The sequence below is a fragment of the Gnatocerus cornutus genome, chromosome 9 (genome assembly GCF_029298725.1).
Source record: "Gnatocerus cornutus isolate USDA-ARS CGAHR chromosome 9, icGnaCorn1.1, whole genome shotgun sequence".
Classification (NCBI taxonomy): domain Eukaryota; kingdom Metazoa; phylum Arthropoda; class Insecta; order Coleoptera; family Tenebrionidae; genus Gnatocerus; species Gnatocerus cornutus.
Genome location: NC_142241.1, coordinates 11,761,478 through 11,779,819, shown reverse-complemented (window position 1 = coordinate 11,779,819; position 18,342 = coordinate 11,761,478). Strand labels below are relative to the sequence as shown.

The 18,342-nt window shown below is 33.9% G+C and overlaps 3 protein-coding genes across 4 annotated transcripts; all 3 read left to right on the top strand.

Annotated features, from left to right (window-relative positions):
- Positions 1-6,488: 6,488 nt before the first annotated feature.
- Positions 6,489-10,155, top strand: LOC148168844 (uncharacterized). 2 transcript variants are annotated; one of them, XM_088045920.1, is made up of 5 exons: positions 6,489-6,681; positions 7,264-8,085; positions 8,129-8,438; positions 8,500-8,918; positions 8,967-10,155. In XM_088045920.1, exons 2-5 carry the CDS (start codon positions 7,286-7,288, stop codon positions 10,027-10,029), a joined length of 2,592 nt encoding a protein of 863 aa, XP_087902046.1. In that variant the 5' UTR covers positions 6,489-6,681; positions 7,264-7,285; the 3' UTR covers positions 10,030-10,155. The 2 variants fall into 2 exon arrangements, with proteins under 2 accessions (XP_087902046.1, XP_087902047.1); XM_088045921.1 differs by lacking the exon at positions 6,489-6,681 and adding an exon at positions 6,879-7,195.
- A 230-nt stretch (positions 10,156-10,385) lies between these two features.
- Positions 10,386-11,706, top strand: LOC148168843 (uncharacterized). Its single transcript, XM_088046866.1, has 2 exons — positions 10,386-10,491; positions 10,788-11,706. Exons 1-2 carry the CDS (start codon positions 10,489-10,491, stop codon positions 11,628-11,630), a joined length of 846 nt encoding a protein of 281 aa, XP_087902992.1. The 5' UTR covers positions 10,386-10,488; the 3' UTR covers positions 11,631-11,706.
- A 30-nt stretch (positions 11,707-11,736) lies between these two features.
- LOC148168842 (equilibrative nucleoside transporter 3-like) lies at positions 11,737-18,278 on the top strand. Its single transcript, XM_088046865.1, has 7 exons — positions 11,737-12,179; positions 12,933-13,185; positions 17,155-17,205; positions 17,251-17,691; positions 17,738-17,823; positions 17,868-18,064; positions 18,114-18,278. Exons 1-7 carry the CDS (start codon positions 12,045-12,047, stop codon positions 18,223-18,225), a joined length of 1,275 nt encoding a protein of 424 aa, XP_087902991.1. The 5' UTR covers positions 11,737-12,044; the 3' UTR covers positions 18,226-18,278.
- The last annotated feature ends 64 nt before the right edge of the window (positions 18,279-18,342 follow it).

The following is an 18,342-nucleotide window of genomic DNA, read 5'->3' as shown; positions in this document are numbered from 1 at the left end:
TAGGTTCTTGAAAAGGGCCAATTATTGGCATCTTCAGTTCTTCAATAGTTTAAATGAACAAGTTTTCACAATTAGAAATCGATTTTTAGGCTTCCAATTTTGGATTCTTTGCCCTTTACACAATAATTTAATTCAAATTAAGTTAATCTCGCAACTAATTTGACGATTGCTGACATTTGATTGATTTTCAATTTCTTTTAAAAGCTCTTAAAACTCTTTTTGATGTTTAGAGAATTTTCGGACTTAGTGAACAAGATTTTGTGCTGAAAAAGTGGAAAGTCATTATTTGAACTTAGAATTGCCTCTTGATTTCGAATCTGAAGTCCGTTTTCCTCTATCACATCAGAGATTTTCTAGAAAAGTATTTTTTAGATTGTACTGCATAAATACTTATATTTTTCTTCAGTTTTTTTTTGAAAACTTGCAAAGTTATGGAATTGTTTAGGAAAAGCAATTTAATCATTGATGGTTTTTTTATTAAATCTCGCAACTCTGGAAGTTCCGATCTGACAACATTCAAATTTGAAGGTTTCATTTTATTTGACACTCTTATTAACCCTACGAGATTACAAAATTTTAAAAGTAAAAAGAGCAATTTTAGAATTTTTTATTTGAAGGACTCATAACTCTGGAAGTTTTAATTTTATGACACTCAAATTTGGCAGCTTTACACTCTTTGATACTCTAATTAACTCCGCCAAATTGTAGTATTTTTATAATAAGAACGAGAAATTTTAGAAATTTTAATTTAAAGACGAATTCGAAATTTTCAGAATTTTGTATGAAATCTGGTAACTCTGGAAGTTTTAATCTTACAGGATTGAAATTTGAAGGTGTCATTGTTTTTGACACTCTTAATAACTCCACCACATTATATTAATTTTTAAACAAAATAGAAAAATTGCAGAAATTTTTATTTTAAGAACCAACCAGAAATGTTCAAACTTTTATATTAAGTCTCATAACACTGAAATCTTATAACATTCAGATTTGACATCCTGTCTTTGACACTCTAAGTAAGTTTGCCTAATTAAAATATTTTAGAACAAGAAAGAAAAATTTTAGAGATTTTTATTTCAACGGCGAAAAACAATGTTTAAAAATTTTTATGAAACCTGATAACTTTGGAAGTTTCAATTTGATAAGATTGAAATTTAGCAATTTTACTGTTTTTGACACTTCAATTAACTCTGTCAGATTTCAATATTTTAGAACAAGAAAGCGGAGTTTTAGATATTTTCATTTGAAGGACGAACTAAAAATGTTGAAAATTTTCTGTGAAATTTTGTAACGTCGTAACTCTGGAAGTTTTAATTTTACAACATTTAAATTTATAAGTTTTATTGTACTTGGCACTCTTGCTAACTGTACCGACTTACAAAATTTTAGAAAAAGAAACAATAATTATAGAAAGTTTTATTTCAAGAAAGAGACCGAAAAATTTAAGGATTTTATCAGCTTTTCACTAGTATTTTGACAAAACTTATTCCACGGACTATTTTCACGATTTCCATGACTGAAAAATGAAATGAAAAACGTAGATAAAACCGAAAAAACAAACCTAAACGCAATGAAATAAAGTAATTCTTTTTTTGGTTCAAAAATTACTATAAATTCAAAACTCATTCGTTAAAAACATTTGAAAAAAGATCCTAATTTTTCCAAATGAGTTATAGATTCTTGATATAGTCGGAATTCCTTCATTTGTTCATTGAAAGATTTTCCTCATACACTGACTTAAGCAACTTAATTCTAGAATAACTAACATTCAAGTTTACATGATCTTAAAAACGCATAAAAGCATTTAAAGACCTTTAAATGAGCAAGAACAAAGGAAAATCTATTACTTTAGATTTAATTATTCTGTAAATTTAGACCTCGGGCAACATGCATGGTTTATAGGTACTTATCTATAGATTTTAATTATAGTTATCCTTTTAAATGATAAAAGTAACTTCTATACTCGGCGAAACATGACTTCAGACAGCACATATTTTAATAGATAGGTGTATGAATTATAATTATAATTAGAAAATCATTGTGAGATATGATTCTTAATTAAACAGCAACTCTTAATTTATTATCGTTTATTAACAAAGAGAGTCTGAACTTGGCAATTAGAGCACATTTTTCTCGCCTATGTTCGCAGGTAAATAATTGCTAGATCCAACACTAATTCGCCTGATGTGGTGAAATCTTTTCCCCACTTTGACAGACAACAAAATTGAAAATTTACACTCAGCATCTGTTTAGACATTAGCATGGATCCTTGTTTACCAATCCAACCGCAAAATTAGCCATTTTCCTACTGTGCGCCGCCGATGCCTTTAAATTATTGCTTTGTTGAGACATCAACAAGCGTTTTTATCCGTTTGCATTGACTTCAACTGTTTTCTAATTAATGGTAAATTTATTGCACAGTTACGTCGGTGAAAGGATTTTGTTATACTAATAGTTTTGAATCAGAATTTTTTGTGTTTGCTTTCCGTATGAAAACAAATTCTTTTGTGTCTATGCCACTGACTCACTGGGTCTATTTTTCTTCATGGTGGTACAATTCAGGCAAGTCACTGGGACTAATTAAACCATCAAGTGTACGGCCGCCTTTATTCATACTTCTTGGGACCCATCGATGTGGACTTAAGACAGAGATAAACTTCCACTCACTCTCGTATCGTTTGGTATGCTGCAACGTCTGCTGGGTCGTTTTTTAATGCAATCCCTCCTGGCTTTTAGTACAGCATCCGAGATGTTTATAATTACTATTATGATACAAGAACACACACTCATCAATAACTTTTTTTAATCCGACGAGTTGATAAAAGCAATTTGGGTGAGGGGCTCTTTTTTATCTGTAAAATACAACCTTAATTGATTTTTAATGTTTGGATAAAGTTGACGATATCGGCCATTATGGGCCGCGGTCGTTTTTTACATTTTATTGAATGTTTTAATAGGGATTTTAAAGAATCAATTTTATGAATATTTCTTTAGTGACTCGATGATTAAACAGACTTTGTGGGACTCGTTCTTGCTCTCATCATCGCTAAGCGGGGCTATAAACAAAGAACTCCAAAAAGAAATAAAGTGGTCTGTTTGGTTTGGTCGGACCCCTCACTGTGAAATCAGCCGAAGAGATAGGCACTCGGCAAATACACCGCCACTCTGCATGTTTTAACCTTAAATAACAGGATAATTTATCATGAAACAGTCAGCGGTAACCGGGGAGCTCATTTTTTTATAATATAATGCACTTAGGGTTAATTAATTAATTTCATTATATTGCTGACATCAACTATTAGATTTTATGTCTGACCAGACTTTACATATTTAACGAATGCCTGCGACATTTTTTACGACGTCATTATTAGTTCTTTTCGACGGGATGAAAGAACGATTCGGATCGAACCACTTTTTTGGCTGCGGGAATCAATATTCCACTACGATTCATAAATAAAAACATGCTGTTAATGAAATGTTTCTCCAGACATTTACAAGGATAAAGAGCGGTGCATATAAGAAAAACATGCACCGAGACAAAATAAATATGACAAAAATAAACAAACTTCTGCGAACCGAGTTTATTGCTGGAGAGTTAAGAGTAATTAGCAGTAAACCAAGTTTCAGGGGTTATGATAAATACAAAATTAAAAACTGAAAAATATCCAAACGTGATGAAAGCACGCACAAGTTGCTTATTTATAGCAAAAGTTTTAAACATCTAATTTATGATAATTACTGTTTATTTGTGTACATAGTAAATGATATTTATTTAAATCCAACTGAGCTAATGTCAGAGAGTTATTAGATAATTCCAAGCTGAACTTAATTAAAAACATTTATTAACTTTCAAATTAGTGAAAACCGACAATTTTTGAAAATTTCTCGGAATCTGAATTGACACTCTCCCAGCAGGATCCTCATGAATATGCTACTGTTCCAACTTGATGAAATAAAACATCTACAATATTAACTTGTAATTTAAATTTCCTAAATTATTCCAATTATAGCAAACAACGGTTCAATTTGAAGTCGTGTCACTTTACTGTGTCATGGGAATTTCCAGACACGGACTGATTGAATTGTCGCCAAACTGATTTAAATTTAGGTTTATTACATTTAAACTCCATCAAATGAAGTGCACGATGCATGCAGAGAAATATATTTTTTACTATTTAAAAATACGAATATTTCAGCTTTGACAATTTTGAGCAGCTGGTCCATTAACGCTTCTAAATGAGGATGATAAAAACGAGCTTTTTGTATTTTTTGTGGGGCATGTTAGATTAATAACATCTAGAATAGCAGGGGTATTTTTGAGAAGAAATTGACCGGAAAAAATACATTTTTCAGCGGATACTAAATTATTTTTTTGACTTTCTATTACTTTAAATTAACAGAAGGTCTTGTATCATTTATATTTTATAGAGGAATCGTGATGTTTGATCCGTGACAAATATTGCACGGCTCGGTTGACCTGAACTAATCAGTTTCTATATTTTATGATTTTTTGAAAACAAATTGGAAGCGAAAATTAAACTTTTTTGTGTCGTAGAAATCTCGTGTCGTAGAATTAATTAAAAAAATGAAAACAAAGATTGAGTTGTACTTTTATATAAATTTTTAAACTGAGCACAAAAATCGTGACGTTCTATTTCTGGAGATTCGAAATTCCCAGATTTTTTTTGTGCTTTTGAAATATCCGGAAATACCGTCCGAGTCATCACAAATTCCTTAAAAAATTTTGCAAAAAAAACTCAAAATTTGCGGTGTTCAGTCCGATTTTTGGTTCAAATTAAATTGTGCGAAATGAAGATAAGTATGTAAACTCTAGAGAGTTTTTTTGCGATTTAAATATTTCTCGCGATTTTTTATAATAGTTACGAATTCGAAAGTATTTCCGAATGCCGAAAATTTGATGTCGTCTTAGAAGGCGAAATTTTTGAAGGTTTGATTGCTCAATAACTCGGAAACCTACGACAGATTGAAAGAAATGTTTTCGCCATAGTTTTTTTTAGCAATTTTTTAGCTAAGACTTCGTTTTTAATTTTTTCGAAAGTCGAAAGTTTGATTTCGTTGAATAAAACTTCATTTATGCCAATTTTCTGAGCGAGCTCGAACTCTCGCTTATTTTTAAAATAAATTTGCGTTATTCGGGCTCATTTTACGAAAAATTTTTCGCAGATTCCAAAACTTGTCTCAAAATCTACGAACGGCATTAAAATAACTGAGTTCTGGCCGTTTAAACTTTCGGATATTTGATTTTCATATTACAATGTTTAAAGCTCGATATCATTGAAACTACAACAGATAAAAAGAAACGCGCCATCGTCACTCTTGCGTCTTTTTATTTGCTCTTAACTCGAATTCGAATAATTAACAAAAAATAAATAAAAACAATTTTTTGACTAAAGTTACCTACCTTTGGTTTCAATTTTTACAAATATAAATACTTAATTCGGTCGAAATTTTGCTTATTCTTGGAGTAAATTATAGCTCATTTTACGCAGATACCAAATCTGGACTCGAAATTCACATTCGACAACAAATTGGTCAAATTTTTGGAAAGTGAATTTTTAGTTTCAAAATTTTTAATGCTCGATATCTTCAAAACTACAACATATAAAAAGAAACGGTTTGCGCCATCGTTTTTCTCGCTTATTTTTCCTTTAGAATTCGCCCACAAATACCTAAAATTCGATGCACGATAATCACAAATGCTCAAACTTAATTCTCTTTTATTCTTGTTCTTTGAAATAACTCGAAAATGAAAGGAGCACAAAATTTAAAACTTGCAGGGCAAATTAGAATAAAATTAACACAAAAATTTAACGCACTTTGTCTCAAAGGCTGCAACAGTTTTATAGATTAAAATGCTCTCTTAAAGAATTGAAAAGTAAAAAAAAAATGGCCCATGCAGTTGAATTGAAAGTTTGAGTTTTTCGGATGTTACGATTACCACATTACAAGTACAAAAGCTCGGAAATGGCTAAAATTGAATTCTTGCAATTTGGTCACTCCTTTTTAAACAATAGTGAAGTAACAAAATATTTTTTTTTCATATATTGTATTTATTTACTTTATTATCGTTCCAAATAATGAAACGACTATCGTCTATATGCAACCAACAATAGCGCGCTGGGTTTGTGTAGTCGAGTAATTGACAAAATTGAGATTATTGGAAAACCAATTTGGGGAAGTTTGCAAGAATTGTACTAAATATGCCAAATTATACAATTCATATAAATTTGTAATCACATTTTATTTCTTCCACATACTTATAAAAAAAATGATATTAATTTTATACGACAGTTATGTGTAACAAATTGGTCAAAATTTTAAATTAATTTTACACATAATTATCTATATCGGTAAATCCCATCCAATACACAATAACATGTTTACAGATCACACGACAAATAAAATGAAACCACAACAGTGAATAAATTGGGTACAGACGATAAGATATTGCCAGTTGGTTTCTCTTATCACTTTTTATAGGTACACCAAACAAGTGCTTTGTTGTAAAAATATAATCAATTGTATGTTTTATCCATAATTCGGGGAAGTCCGGCACTGCACCGAAGCTAATAAAACATTGTTTATGATTTCTCACAAGGACGGCAAGTGTGCAGTGTAGAGTGTAGTGCAGCATTAAATTGCGTTTCAATTTTATTGTTGGTAAGTGTAAAAATTGATGTGCTTGTGGAATAATAATATTATAAGATAAATGTGTTGCGACATGTGAAATATATAAAAGCAGTGATATTGATCATAAACTTAATGACTGTTGTCTGGTGATTTGGAAAAACGTTTTAAAAAGGTTGAAATATTCGCTTAGATAGAGAAAATTAGCTCATTTTGATTTCAGTCTAGAAACACTTTAATAAATTAATAGTTCTTTCATTCCACGAGTTGTATTGTAATGGAAATTATCACTTAAAATGAGTGGACACAGGACCCATGACTCTGTTGCCAGTTTCCGTTATCATTATCTTATCGCTAAACGATATGGCTTTTTATGGATAAACCGACAGTTTTAACTTTGGATTGGTGGCGGCTTATTGTGTTTCTTCACAGTATTAAATAATTTATCCTTTTTACACGTAGAATTTATTTGTGCGAGATATGATTTGCTAATCCGACATGTTTATTGTTTTTACAACACTGAAAACTGCCTGATAACAATTTGATTGTAAGTAGATAAGCGTGTTTTACTTTTCCGGATCAGTGGAAAAACTAACAATGCCTTTCTTTTCAAAGCATGATCTACTAGGCGCTAAAAATGGCCTCAGACGACTTCTCCTCAAAGTTCCAAGGCCTCAAAATCTCGGAGAGCCAAGACATCAACATCTTGCTCCTCGGTGAAACGGGCGTTGGAAAATCAACTTTCATCAACGCCATTGCTAACTACCTCCACTTCAAATCATTCAAGAAAGCTTCGAAAGCTGACGACTTGCTTATCTTAATCCCATCTGTCATTACCGTCACCAACGAAAATCTGCAACAAGTTACCATCACTGTCGGCTCCGATAACAATGAATTTCAAGAAGTCGGTGCTGCAGGAACTCAAGATGTCAAAACGTACGTGTTTCCGATTGCCGGAGGTAAAACTAGACTGCGTTTGATTGATTCTCCTGGAATGGGGGATCCTAGAGGAATCGAACAGGATGATATCAACTGTGAGAATATCTTGGCGTATTTGTCGCAAATTAAGGAGCTGCATGCGATTTGTTTCTTGATGAAACCGACGACGACCAGAAAAACGATTCTTTTTGAGTACTGCGTCAAGCAGATTTTGTCGAGGTTGGATAAGTCCGCCAGTAAGAATATTATCTTCGTTTTTACGAATACGAGAGGCACTAATTATACTCCTGGTGACACGTTACCTTGCCTTAGAACTGTTGTTGATGATATCAAAGCCAAACCACCAAACGTGGTCATTCCTCTTGAAGACAACATTTTCTCGTTGGACAATGAAGCGTTCCGGTTTCTTATAGCCATGAAGAAAGGCATCACTTTTAAAGACGATGTCAAAGAGAGATTTGCAGAAAGTTGGAACAACTCCGCCAAAGAGTGTTGGAGGTTTGTACCAATTCTAAGTAGCTTGTAATGAGAGAATTTTCAGGTTGATTTCTTACATCGTTGGCGATGCAGCTCATGATGCGTTGAAGCCTCATCAACTGTTCAATACGATGAGTATCAATGAAGCTCGAAGAATCATCGTCCAGCTTTCGCAACCACTTGCTGATATCTCTCAGCTTATTCATGATAATATCAGAATTCTGAACAGGCACCAGGCTAATTTAAGAATGGAAAATCAGAGTTTGGATGAGTTAAAGAAGAAGTTGTTTATCCCGATCGTTAATCTGCAAGTAACGCAACTCACACAGCCAGTTACAGTTTGCACAAGCACGAAATGCGCAGACATGGTGAAGGTAAATACTTTATCAATAGTAATTGCGGAATTCCGTGCAAATAATTGTTTATATTTTCAAGGTTGGAGAGGTTCAGAAGTGGCACTACCGACAGAGATGTCATGATCCATGTTATTTGACCAACGTCACAAAAGAAATCGTTGGTGACGTCAGTCTGCGAAATTGTGCAGCCATGGGGGGAAGAACATGCATGAAGTGTACTTGCGACTTCTCCGTGCACATGCATGTCTACTATTTAACCAAAACCGTTAATGATAAGATTGAAGACACGATTGTTAAAGATAACATTCACCGGAAAGAAGAGGCTTTGAGGGAAAGTCAAAGATTGATAGCGCAGATTGATGAACGGAAGAGAGAACTGGAGGAGGAAAGGTTCATTATTATCAAGAGTACCGCTCAGTTCGCTCACTTCTTGCAACACAATGCCATCTCGCCTTTCAATGATTCCTACAAAGCATACATTGAGTATCTGATATCGCGGTAAAAACCCAAGATAATTTTTCAAAGTGTTAATAATTCGGTTTTTAGAGAGAAGAGTCTTGGACGCAACGGTGATCCTGAGGTGATTCACAACTTGGAACAACTTTTGAATCAATACGAGGAAATCAAAGCTGCTTTTGAGGCCAGTTTGAGAATTGGCACTGCTGGAGCATCGACTATAGACGCGAAATCGATCATGGAGACAATTCATCATCTCTATCAGCTCAAGCATAATGGGAAAAAAATCCACGAGTTACTGAAGAAACAGAAAGCATCGAGAAACTTAGAGTATGACAAAAACTGCGAGTATATTCATCCCAAAACTTCGGAGTTCGCTCAGTCTGAAGAGAAAAAAGACAAGTCCAAGAAGGATAAGAAGAAAGGTAGCAAAACCGATGATGAAGGGAAGAAGAAACGTGATAGAAACAAGAATGAGAGGGCTACTGATGATGAAACACGTACCCACAGCAGGACTTTTTACCAACAAAGACCGCGACAACAGAATCAACAATGGAATAACAATGGGCCTCAGAATCAACAACCATTTTCTTACGCACAACAACAATGGCGTGAGCCTCCTCCACCTTACGAAGCGAGCAGAAGTCACCAACCGCGCCAACAACGCGGATCTTTCAACCAATCAAAGGATGGAGAACCGCAAGTAACAGTAAAAGTGGAGTTAAGCCAACCCGGGAAAGACCAACATGATCGCAGAAACCAGAACCAGCAGGGTTACCAAAATTCGCCTTGGGGAGGTTCTCAAGGACAATACTATGGTCAGGCTCCACAACAAGGTTACGGTGCTCCTCCAGGGCCATATGGGCAGTACTATGGTCCTCCACAAGGACAATATTATCAGCCTCCTCCAGGTCAACCTCCGTATTACGGACCACCACCACCCCAGTTCTATGGCCCCCCAGGACACTATCAGGGACCGCCTCAGGGTCATTATCAAAGACAATATTCTGGACAACATCATCAGGGGAATCGCGGGAGAGGTTTTAAACATGGAAATCAAGGGAATCGAGGACACTCAAAGCCGCGTTCATCCAAAGGAGGGAAGAGCGGGAAGAGCAGTCGGTCGTCTGATTCATCAGATTCGTCCGAGTAGTGTTGAGTTTATTTTAATTGTTTATGTTGTACAACTTTCTATTTCAATTTCTAATAATCTTGAAGGTGTGATTTGTATTAAATAGCACCGTCTTTGGTTTTGAATGTGATTAAAAATAAAAAATTAGTTTTTGTTTTATTTAAAAAAATCCCTAATTGTGTTAAATGTTTGTTTACCCGAAGTCAGAGGACATTTCAAAGTCGTTTTGGCATGTTCCAGATTAGAACAAATCAAAATAGCCATAATCAACCATGTTATTAAAACTTGGCCTGTATACCAGTAAATAAAGATAAATTCTGCTGTTTTATAATTCGGGGAAGTCCGGCTCTGCAATCAAACTCTTTGCGTGACACTGCTATCGCATAGAAACGACTTAATGCAAGGCTATTGTAATATCGACTGCATCGTAGTTAAAGTTTTTGTGCATATTAAATTTTTTGGTGTTAGAAAATTGTCATTATGGTAAGTTTGGATCAAAATTGATGTTAACCTGTTTAAAGTTAAAGTTTTAACTTATTTAGTCAGTTTTATAGTACTGTGTGAATTCTTTTGTACCTATTTGTTGTCTTTCGGAATTCGTTGATTGATTTAGAATCAATTTCTGACTTTTATAGACTACAAAATTACGAATTACGATCTCCGCGTCTAATCCAAGATGCAGTTTTAATTTAATTAAGATTCTTCTAACGATTTATAAACTTGATTCTATTTCAAATGTGTTCAAATGATTTTAGTAATTAAATATTTTGTACGAATAGGGACAAGACCAATCAACTTCTGGTCAGAAAGCGCACATAAATTCCAGAAATAGTGAAAATCAACAGCGATGGAATCCTGAAACTCAACAAGAATATCAACGTCAAGAAAACAACTTAAAGAAATCAGTTCAAAATCAAGAACGGCCCAACACTCAACAGATACAACATCAACGTGAAGAAAATAATACTAAAAAACCTCAACATCAAGAACGACCTAACACCCAACCTGGACGACCCCAACACTGGAATAATCAGAAATCAACTGAAAAACAACCCCAACAGCGCTATAATAAAAATGCTCCTCAACATCAGCGCACTGACCAGAGACCGTTTCAAAAACAACAAAATAATCAACAAAGCCAGTCACGTCCGCGATACCAGAAGAATCCTCAGACTCAGACTCAGACTCAGCACCAACAACCGCGTAAAGATTCTAAAATTGTTGTGAAAGTTGAATATTCTTCACCTGATAATGCTTCAAATCATTCTCAAGGACCGCCTGTGGGTCCTTTTCAGGGACCGCCTTTAGCTCCTTATCAGGGACCGCCTCTAGCTCCTTATCAAGGACCTCCGGTTCATTATTATGGACCGCCACCAGGTGCTTATCCTCCACCCCCATATACCGGGCAATATGGAATGCCACAAAATCAGTACTTCGGATATAATCAAAATCAATATCCCTATGGACGGGGATGTTTTAACCAAGGATTCAACAATCAAAACAGAAGAGGTGGTTACAATCGTGGACGAGGACGATTGCGTTCAAAACAACGAGAAAACAGAAATGAGAATCAGAAAAAAAGTGGAAGCGACAAGAATGGCGGCTCGGATTCGGATGAATAAGTTTTTTATGTTTTACTGTATTTTTTTCGCGGATATGACTCATAAATTTGTCCATGTGGAATTTAATATAGTTCTAATGGCTATTGACAACTAATTTTCATATAATTCCCCAAAGGTTTAAACTGATCTGTTATGTATTATGTTACAGCAGTTATATGTTTTTATTGACATCTTCATTGTGCGTCTGTACACTTATTTTTATTACTGCGCACATGACAATTCCGTGTAAAGATAAGCCAAAAATTATACAATAAAAAGTTTCTTTAAAATTTTCATGTACGGTTACTCATTCTCTTCAATTCACATTACTAACTATGATATGAACTATTTTGTACCCATGGGACAGTTTAGCATCATTTGAGTGCGATTTTTTTAACAACTAGTTACATATCAGTGCTTAGCGCGCTCACAACTATGGACGGTGAACAGATTAATAGCAATAATAATGAAGAGCCATCAAAAGATAAATATTATTTAACATACGTTTTATTGTACGCTTTGGGTGTTGTAACTGTTGTTCCATCAAATTTTTTCACCACGGCATCTGATGTAAGTACTTTATAACTTGTTTCTGAGTTGTAGCTTGTAATTAGAAGAGTTAGTGCTAGTATCAAATAGTATTAAAGGAAGGTTTTTTTTAAACTGTTCACTTAAAAATTGTGAACATATGGGAATTCGAAAAGATTGTTATTAGATAAGCGAAAATGATGGTTTTGGATGTTACCTAAAATTATCTTTTCAATGTTATCTTATCTATCTGACAATTTTTTTATAAATAAAACACAGAAAGCAATGGATCTACTGTGATTTCTTACGATATATTATGATTATAATTGATGTGTTTACTACGTATAAGTTTTTTTATACTTTCGCAGTTAATTGACTTATAATTCTAAATTGTTTGGCAGCGCTGCAATCCAGAGTTACCTAACAATATGTAACACCAATCAAATTACGCAAATACTTGAAATCGATTAAGTTATGTTTGGAAAAATGTCGCGAATAAATGCGCTACCGAATAAGTTTGTTTACTGGATTTAAATTATAAGTATACCGCACTATAAATTCGCTCAACCTTGGACCTATTTTGTGGTCAAAAAAATTGCGTTTTAGAAAATAAAGATCAAAATAGTTTTGATTTATTATCGCAGTTTTATTTCTTGGTTTCCAATTCTATAAAGTTTAACAAATTTGCGACAAAATTGCTGCAGTGATGTTAGTAACGACATGAAATCTTCTTTCAAACCCAACTGCAAATGGAAATTTAATGCATCACCACAATAAATTACATTTTTTTTTCAGTATTGGCTTTACAAATTTCGGGATATAAACAGCAATGAAAGCTACACCGATCAAAACAAAACGGATCTCCAAGCAAAATTCACATCAGATTATTCCGTTGTATCCAATGTTGGCTATGCTGCGGCTATTATATTTACTGCTCATTATATTCGAACACGATTTGATCTATTTCAACGAACAGTCGGTGCTCTTTCTACTGCTATCGTCCTGTTTATTGTAATCTGCATCTTTGTGGCAACAGACACGGATTCATGTAAGATCACGTATAGTTAGCAGCAAAAGAAAAGAAGTCTTGGGCGTGATGGCTCGTAATGAGGTGTAGAAACTCTCAACAGGTGGTGTTCATAATCTGCACCCTCATAAATCAAAATTTGCTTTGTTGTTGAAGACAATGAATAATTTTTTAATTTTCAAAATCGATTTTTGGTCGTTTTTTTTTAATTTTTCGAATTCGATATAAGAAGATAAGACCCGTTGTAAAAAGGCACAAGAAAAACTATAGCGCAAACTGTTTCTTTTTATCTGTTGTAGTTTCGAAGATATCGAGCTATAAAGTTGAATGAATTTTTGCGAAAATTTACAAATTTCGACTGTAGAAAAATCAAAGAACTATTTCTTATGTAAAAAATCGCGAAAAAAACGATGGCGCAAACCGCATTTCAATATCTGAAATAGTTTCCGAGATATCGAGCATGAATTGTTTGGAACCCTCAAAAATTTGGCCCTCTGGCGACAACCTAAAATTTCAAACGGCCATAACTCGGTTATTTGTTGACGAAAATTTAAAAATTTTCATATTTTTGGATTCAGCGTGAAATTCTGCGTAAAATGAGACCTAAATTTGTTGAGTTTGCTTAATAAATAAACGAGGTATTGGCCAAAAACTGTTTAGAAAACATGATTTTAGGGTGATTTTCTATCACTGTTTTCAAAATGAAAACGACAATTAATAGCATTGTATCATACATCAGTTGAAAGAGGAGCTCGAAATCTATCTACTGGCCAAATTTGAGATCTATCGGACAAATAGTTTACGAGTTATGGCCAAAAATAAAAAAAATTCAAAATTTTCATCGTTTGAGTCGAAATTTTTTTTCGCGAAAAATCGACTATCGAATTTTGGGCTTTTGAGAACATTTTCTAACGTAAAATGAGCCGAATAAAAGAATGGCGCAAACCGCATCTCAATATCTCAAATAGTTTCCGAGATATTTAACTTTAAAAATTACGAAAAATGAGAAAAAATGAAAATCAACTTTCCGAAATTTTGATCGGCCATAACTTAGTTATTTGTTGTCGGATCTCAATTTAAATCCCAGATCTGGAATCTGCGGAAAATTCTGCGTACACTGATGTATAATAACTTAAGTTTACTCTAAAAAATAAGCGAGATATCGATATCAGAAATTTGGCATAGTTTTAGTCATGAACTTTTGCGAAAATTTGCAAATTTCGACTGTAGAAAAATCAAAGAACTATTTTTTATGTAAAAAATCGCTAGAAAAACGATGGCACAAACCGCATCTCAATATCTAAAATAGTTTCCGAGATATCGAGCACGAATTGTTTGGAACCCTCAAAAATTTGGGCCTCTGGCGACAACCTAAAATTTCAAACGGCCATAACTCGGTTATTTGTTGACGAAAATTTAAAAATTTTCATATTTTTGGATTCAGCGTGAAATTCTGCGTAAAATGAGACCTAAATTTGTTGAGTTTGCTTAATAAATAAACGAGGTATTGGCCAAAAACTGTTTTGAAAACATCATTTTAGGGTGATTTTCTATCAATGTTTTCAAAATGAAAACGACGATTAATAGCATTGAATTATACATCAGTCGAAAAAGGAGCTCAAAATCTATCTACTGGCCAAATTTGAGATCTATCGGACAAATAGTTTAGGAGTTATGGCCAAAAATAAAAAAAATTAAAAATTTTCATCGTTTGAGTCGGAATTTTTTTTCGCGAAAAATCGACTATCGAATTTTGGGCTTTTAAGCATTTTTTCTAACGTAAAATGAGCCGAGAAAAACGATGGCGCAAACCGCATCTCAATATCTCAAGTAGTTTCCGAGATATTTAACTTCAAAAATGGAGAAAAATGAGAAAAAATGAAAATCAACTTTTCAAAACTTTGATCGGCCATAACTCGGTTATCTGTTGTCGGATCTGAATTTAAATCACAGATTTGGAATCTGCGGAAAATTCTACGTACACTGATGTATAATAACTTGAATTTACTCTAAAAAATAAGCGAGATATCGATATCAGAAGTTTGGCCATAGTTTTAGTCGTGAATTTTTACGAAAATTTGCAAATTTCAACTGTAGAAAAATAAAAGAACTATTTCTTATGTAAAAAATTACGAGAAAAACGATGGCACAAACCGCATCTCAATATCTAAAATAGTTTCCGAGATATCGAGCACGAATTGTTTGGAACCCTCAAAAATTTGGCCCTCTGGCGACAACCTAAAATTTCAAACGGCCATAACTTGGTTATTTGTTGACGAAAATTTAAAAATTATCATATTTTTGGATTCAGCGTGAAATTCTGCGTAAAATGAGACCTAAATTTGTTGAGTTTGCTTAATAAATAAACGAAATATTGACCAAAAACTGTTTAGAAAACATCATTTTAGGGTGATTTTCTATCAATGTTTTCAAAATGAAAACGACGATTAATAGCATTGAATTTACATCAGTCGAAAGAGGAGCTCAAAATCTATCTACTGGCCAAATTTGAGATCTATCGGACCAATAGTTTACGAGTTATGGCCAAAAATAAAAAAAATTAAAAATTTTCATCGTTTGAGTCGGAATTTTTTTTCGCGAAAAATCGACTATCGAATTTTGGGCTTTTAAGCACTTTTTCTAACGTAAAATGAGCCGAGAAAAACGATGGCGCAAAGCGCATCTCAATATCTCAAGTAGTTTCCGAGATATTTAACTTCAAAAATTGAGAAAAATGAGAAAAAATGAAAATCAACTTTTCAAAACTTTGATCGGCCATAACTCGGTTATCTGTTGTCGGATCTGAATTTAAATCACAGATTTGGAATCTGCGGAAAATTCTACGTACACTGATGTATAATAACTTGAATTTACTCTAAAAAATAAGCGAGATATCGATATCAGAAGTTTGGCCATAGTTTTAGTCGTGAATTTTTACGAAAATTTGCAAATTTCAACTGTAGAAAAATCAAAGAACTATTTCTTATGTAAAAAATCGCGAGAAAAACGATGGCACAAACCGCATCTCAATATCTAAAATAGTTTCCGAGATATCGAGCACGAAATGTTTGGAACCCTCAAAAATTTGGCCCTCTGGCGACAACCTAAAATTTCAAACGGCCATAACTCGGTTATTTGTTGACGAAAATTTAAAAGTTTTCATATTTTTGGATTCAGCGTGAAATTCTGCGTAAAATGAGACCCAAATTTATTGAGTTTGCTTAATAAATAAACGAGATATTGACCAAAAACTGTTTAGAAAACATCATTTTAGGGTGATTTTCTATCAATGTTTTCAAAATGAAAACGACGATTAATAGCATTGAATTTACATCAGTTGAAAGAGGAGCTCGAAATCTATCTACTGGCCAAATTTGAGATCTATAGGACAAATAGTTTACAAGCTATGGCCAAAAATAAAAAAAATGAAAAATTTTCATCGTTTGAGTCGGATTTTTTTTTCGCGAAAAATCGACTATTGAATTTAAGGCTTTTGAGAACATTTTCTAAGGTAAAATGAGCCGAAAAAAAGAATGGCGCAAACCGCATCTTAATATCTCAAGTAGTTTCCGAGATATTTAACTTTAAAAATTACGAAAAATGAGAAAAAATGAAAATCAACTTTCCGAAACTTTAATCAGCTTTAATAACTCAGTTATTTGTTGTCGGATCTGAATTTAAATCCCAGATTTGGAATCTGTGGAAAATTCAACGTACACTGATTTATAATAACTTAAGTTTACTCTAAAAGGTAGATTTGGAATCTGCGTGAAATTCTGCTTAAAATGAGCCCCAATAACGCAAGTTTTCTCCAAAAATAAACGAGAAATCAACCGAAGAACATTTACAACTGATAAATATTACTAGTTAGGTTTTCAGCAACAAAGCTTGAAAATTCTTTTGTTCTGCTGAGAGTTTATTACACCCTCACGAGCCATTACATTTACCTTTTGTACAATAATAATTAATTAATTAAAATTTTTATTTTAGGGCAAAACACGTTCTTCTACATTTCTCTCGTCATAGGATTCGTCCTGACAGGTTTGTTGCTAACCACCAAATTCCTAAATCTGTAATTTTTCCCAGGAATGTGTGGAGTCTTCATGGTGACACTCTTCGAAATGGCGGTTCGATTCCCTTCCACATACTTACCGGCCATATTCTCAGGACAAGCAATTTGCGGGATTTTTGCAGCCCTGGCCCAAATCCTGGCGCTAGCAATAAGTGGTAGCCCGCAGGCCACCGGAATGGTATATTTCCTCCTCGGAATGTTTTTTATATTCCTTTCACTTGTCGCATTCTTGGCGTCGTATTGGAAATCAGAGTACTTCGTCTATCACATCAAGAAGAAACCAGAAGATAGGAAAAAACTAGAAGTCAGCAAAGAGATCATTCTCTCTGCTTTAAACAAAGCGAAGTTTTATATGATTTCGATGGTTTTAGTGTTGGGGTGCACTGTTATACTCCACCCAGGGGTGATAACGTTGGTTGATTCCGTAGACAAAGGAAATGGATACCCGTGGAACGGTAAATCCGATTTGATGTGAGACGCATTTTTCAAATTGAGTTGTAGATAAATTTTTTGGTCCAACTGTTAATTTCCTGTTATATTACCTCTTTGACTACATTGGGAGAGAAGCAGCGACGTTCTTTAAAAAGGTAATTTCAAAAACACGGAGAAAATTTTTAACTTTAGCTTGTAGCCCACCAAAGGAATCATTCTTTTGGGCTTGAGCTGTTGTCGGATCGCCTTGCTTCCTCTTATTATATTCTGCAATGCTCAACCTCGTGTGCACTCATCAGTGCTTTTCAACGATGACTCTGCTTACATTATTTTCCTACTCATATTCGCGTTTAGCAACGGATATTTAGTAAACTTGTGTATTATCACGGTTCCTACGTAAGTTTCTTACATTTTTGTATTCAAAAACTGATCTAATTTTTTTTAGGGTCACAGATGATCGTGAGAGACCTTTTGCAATGTTGGGCGTCTTGTTCCTGATGATCCTAAGTTTAGCGATTTGTGCACCTACAAGTTCCGCCGTCGTGCGAGCGATATGAAGCTATTGGTGTAAATAAAGTTTTTTTTCAAATACATCCTGTTTTATCTATTAGTAATATTTATTCTATGAATTATCCTTGTTAAAAGATGTATGTCTTGTGGAAATGACTCGTTCC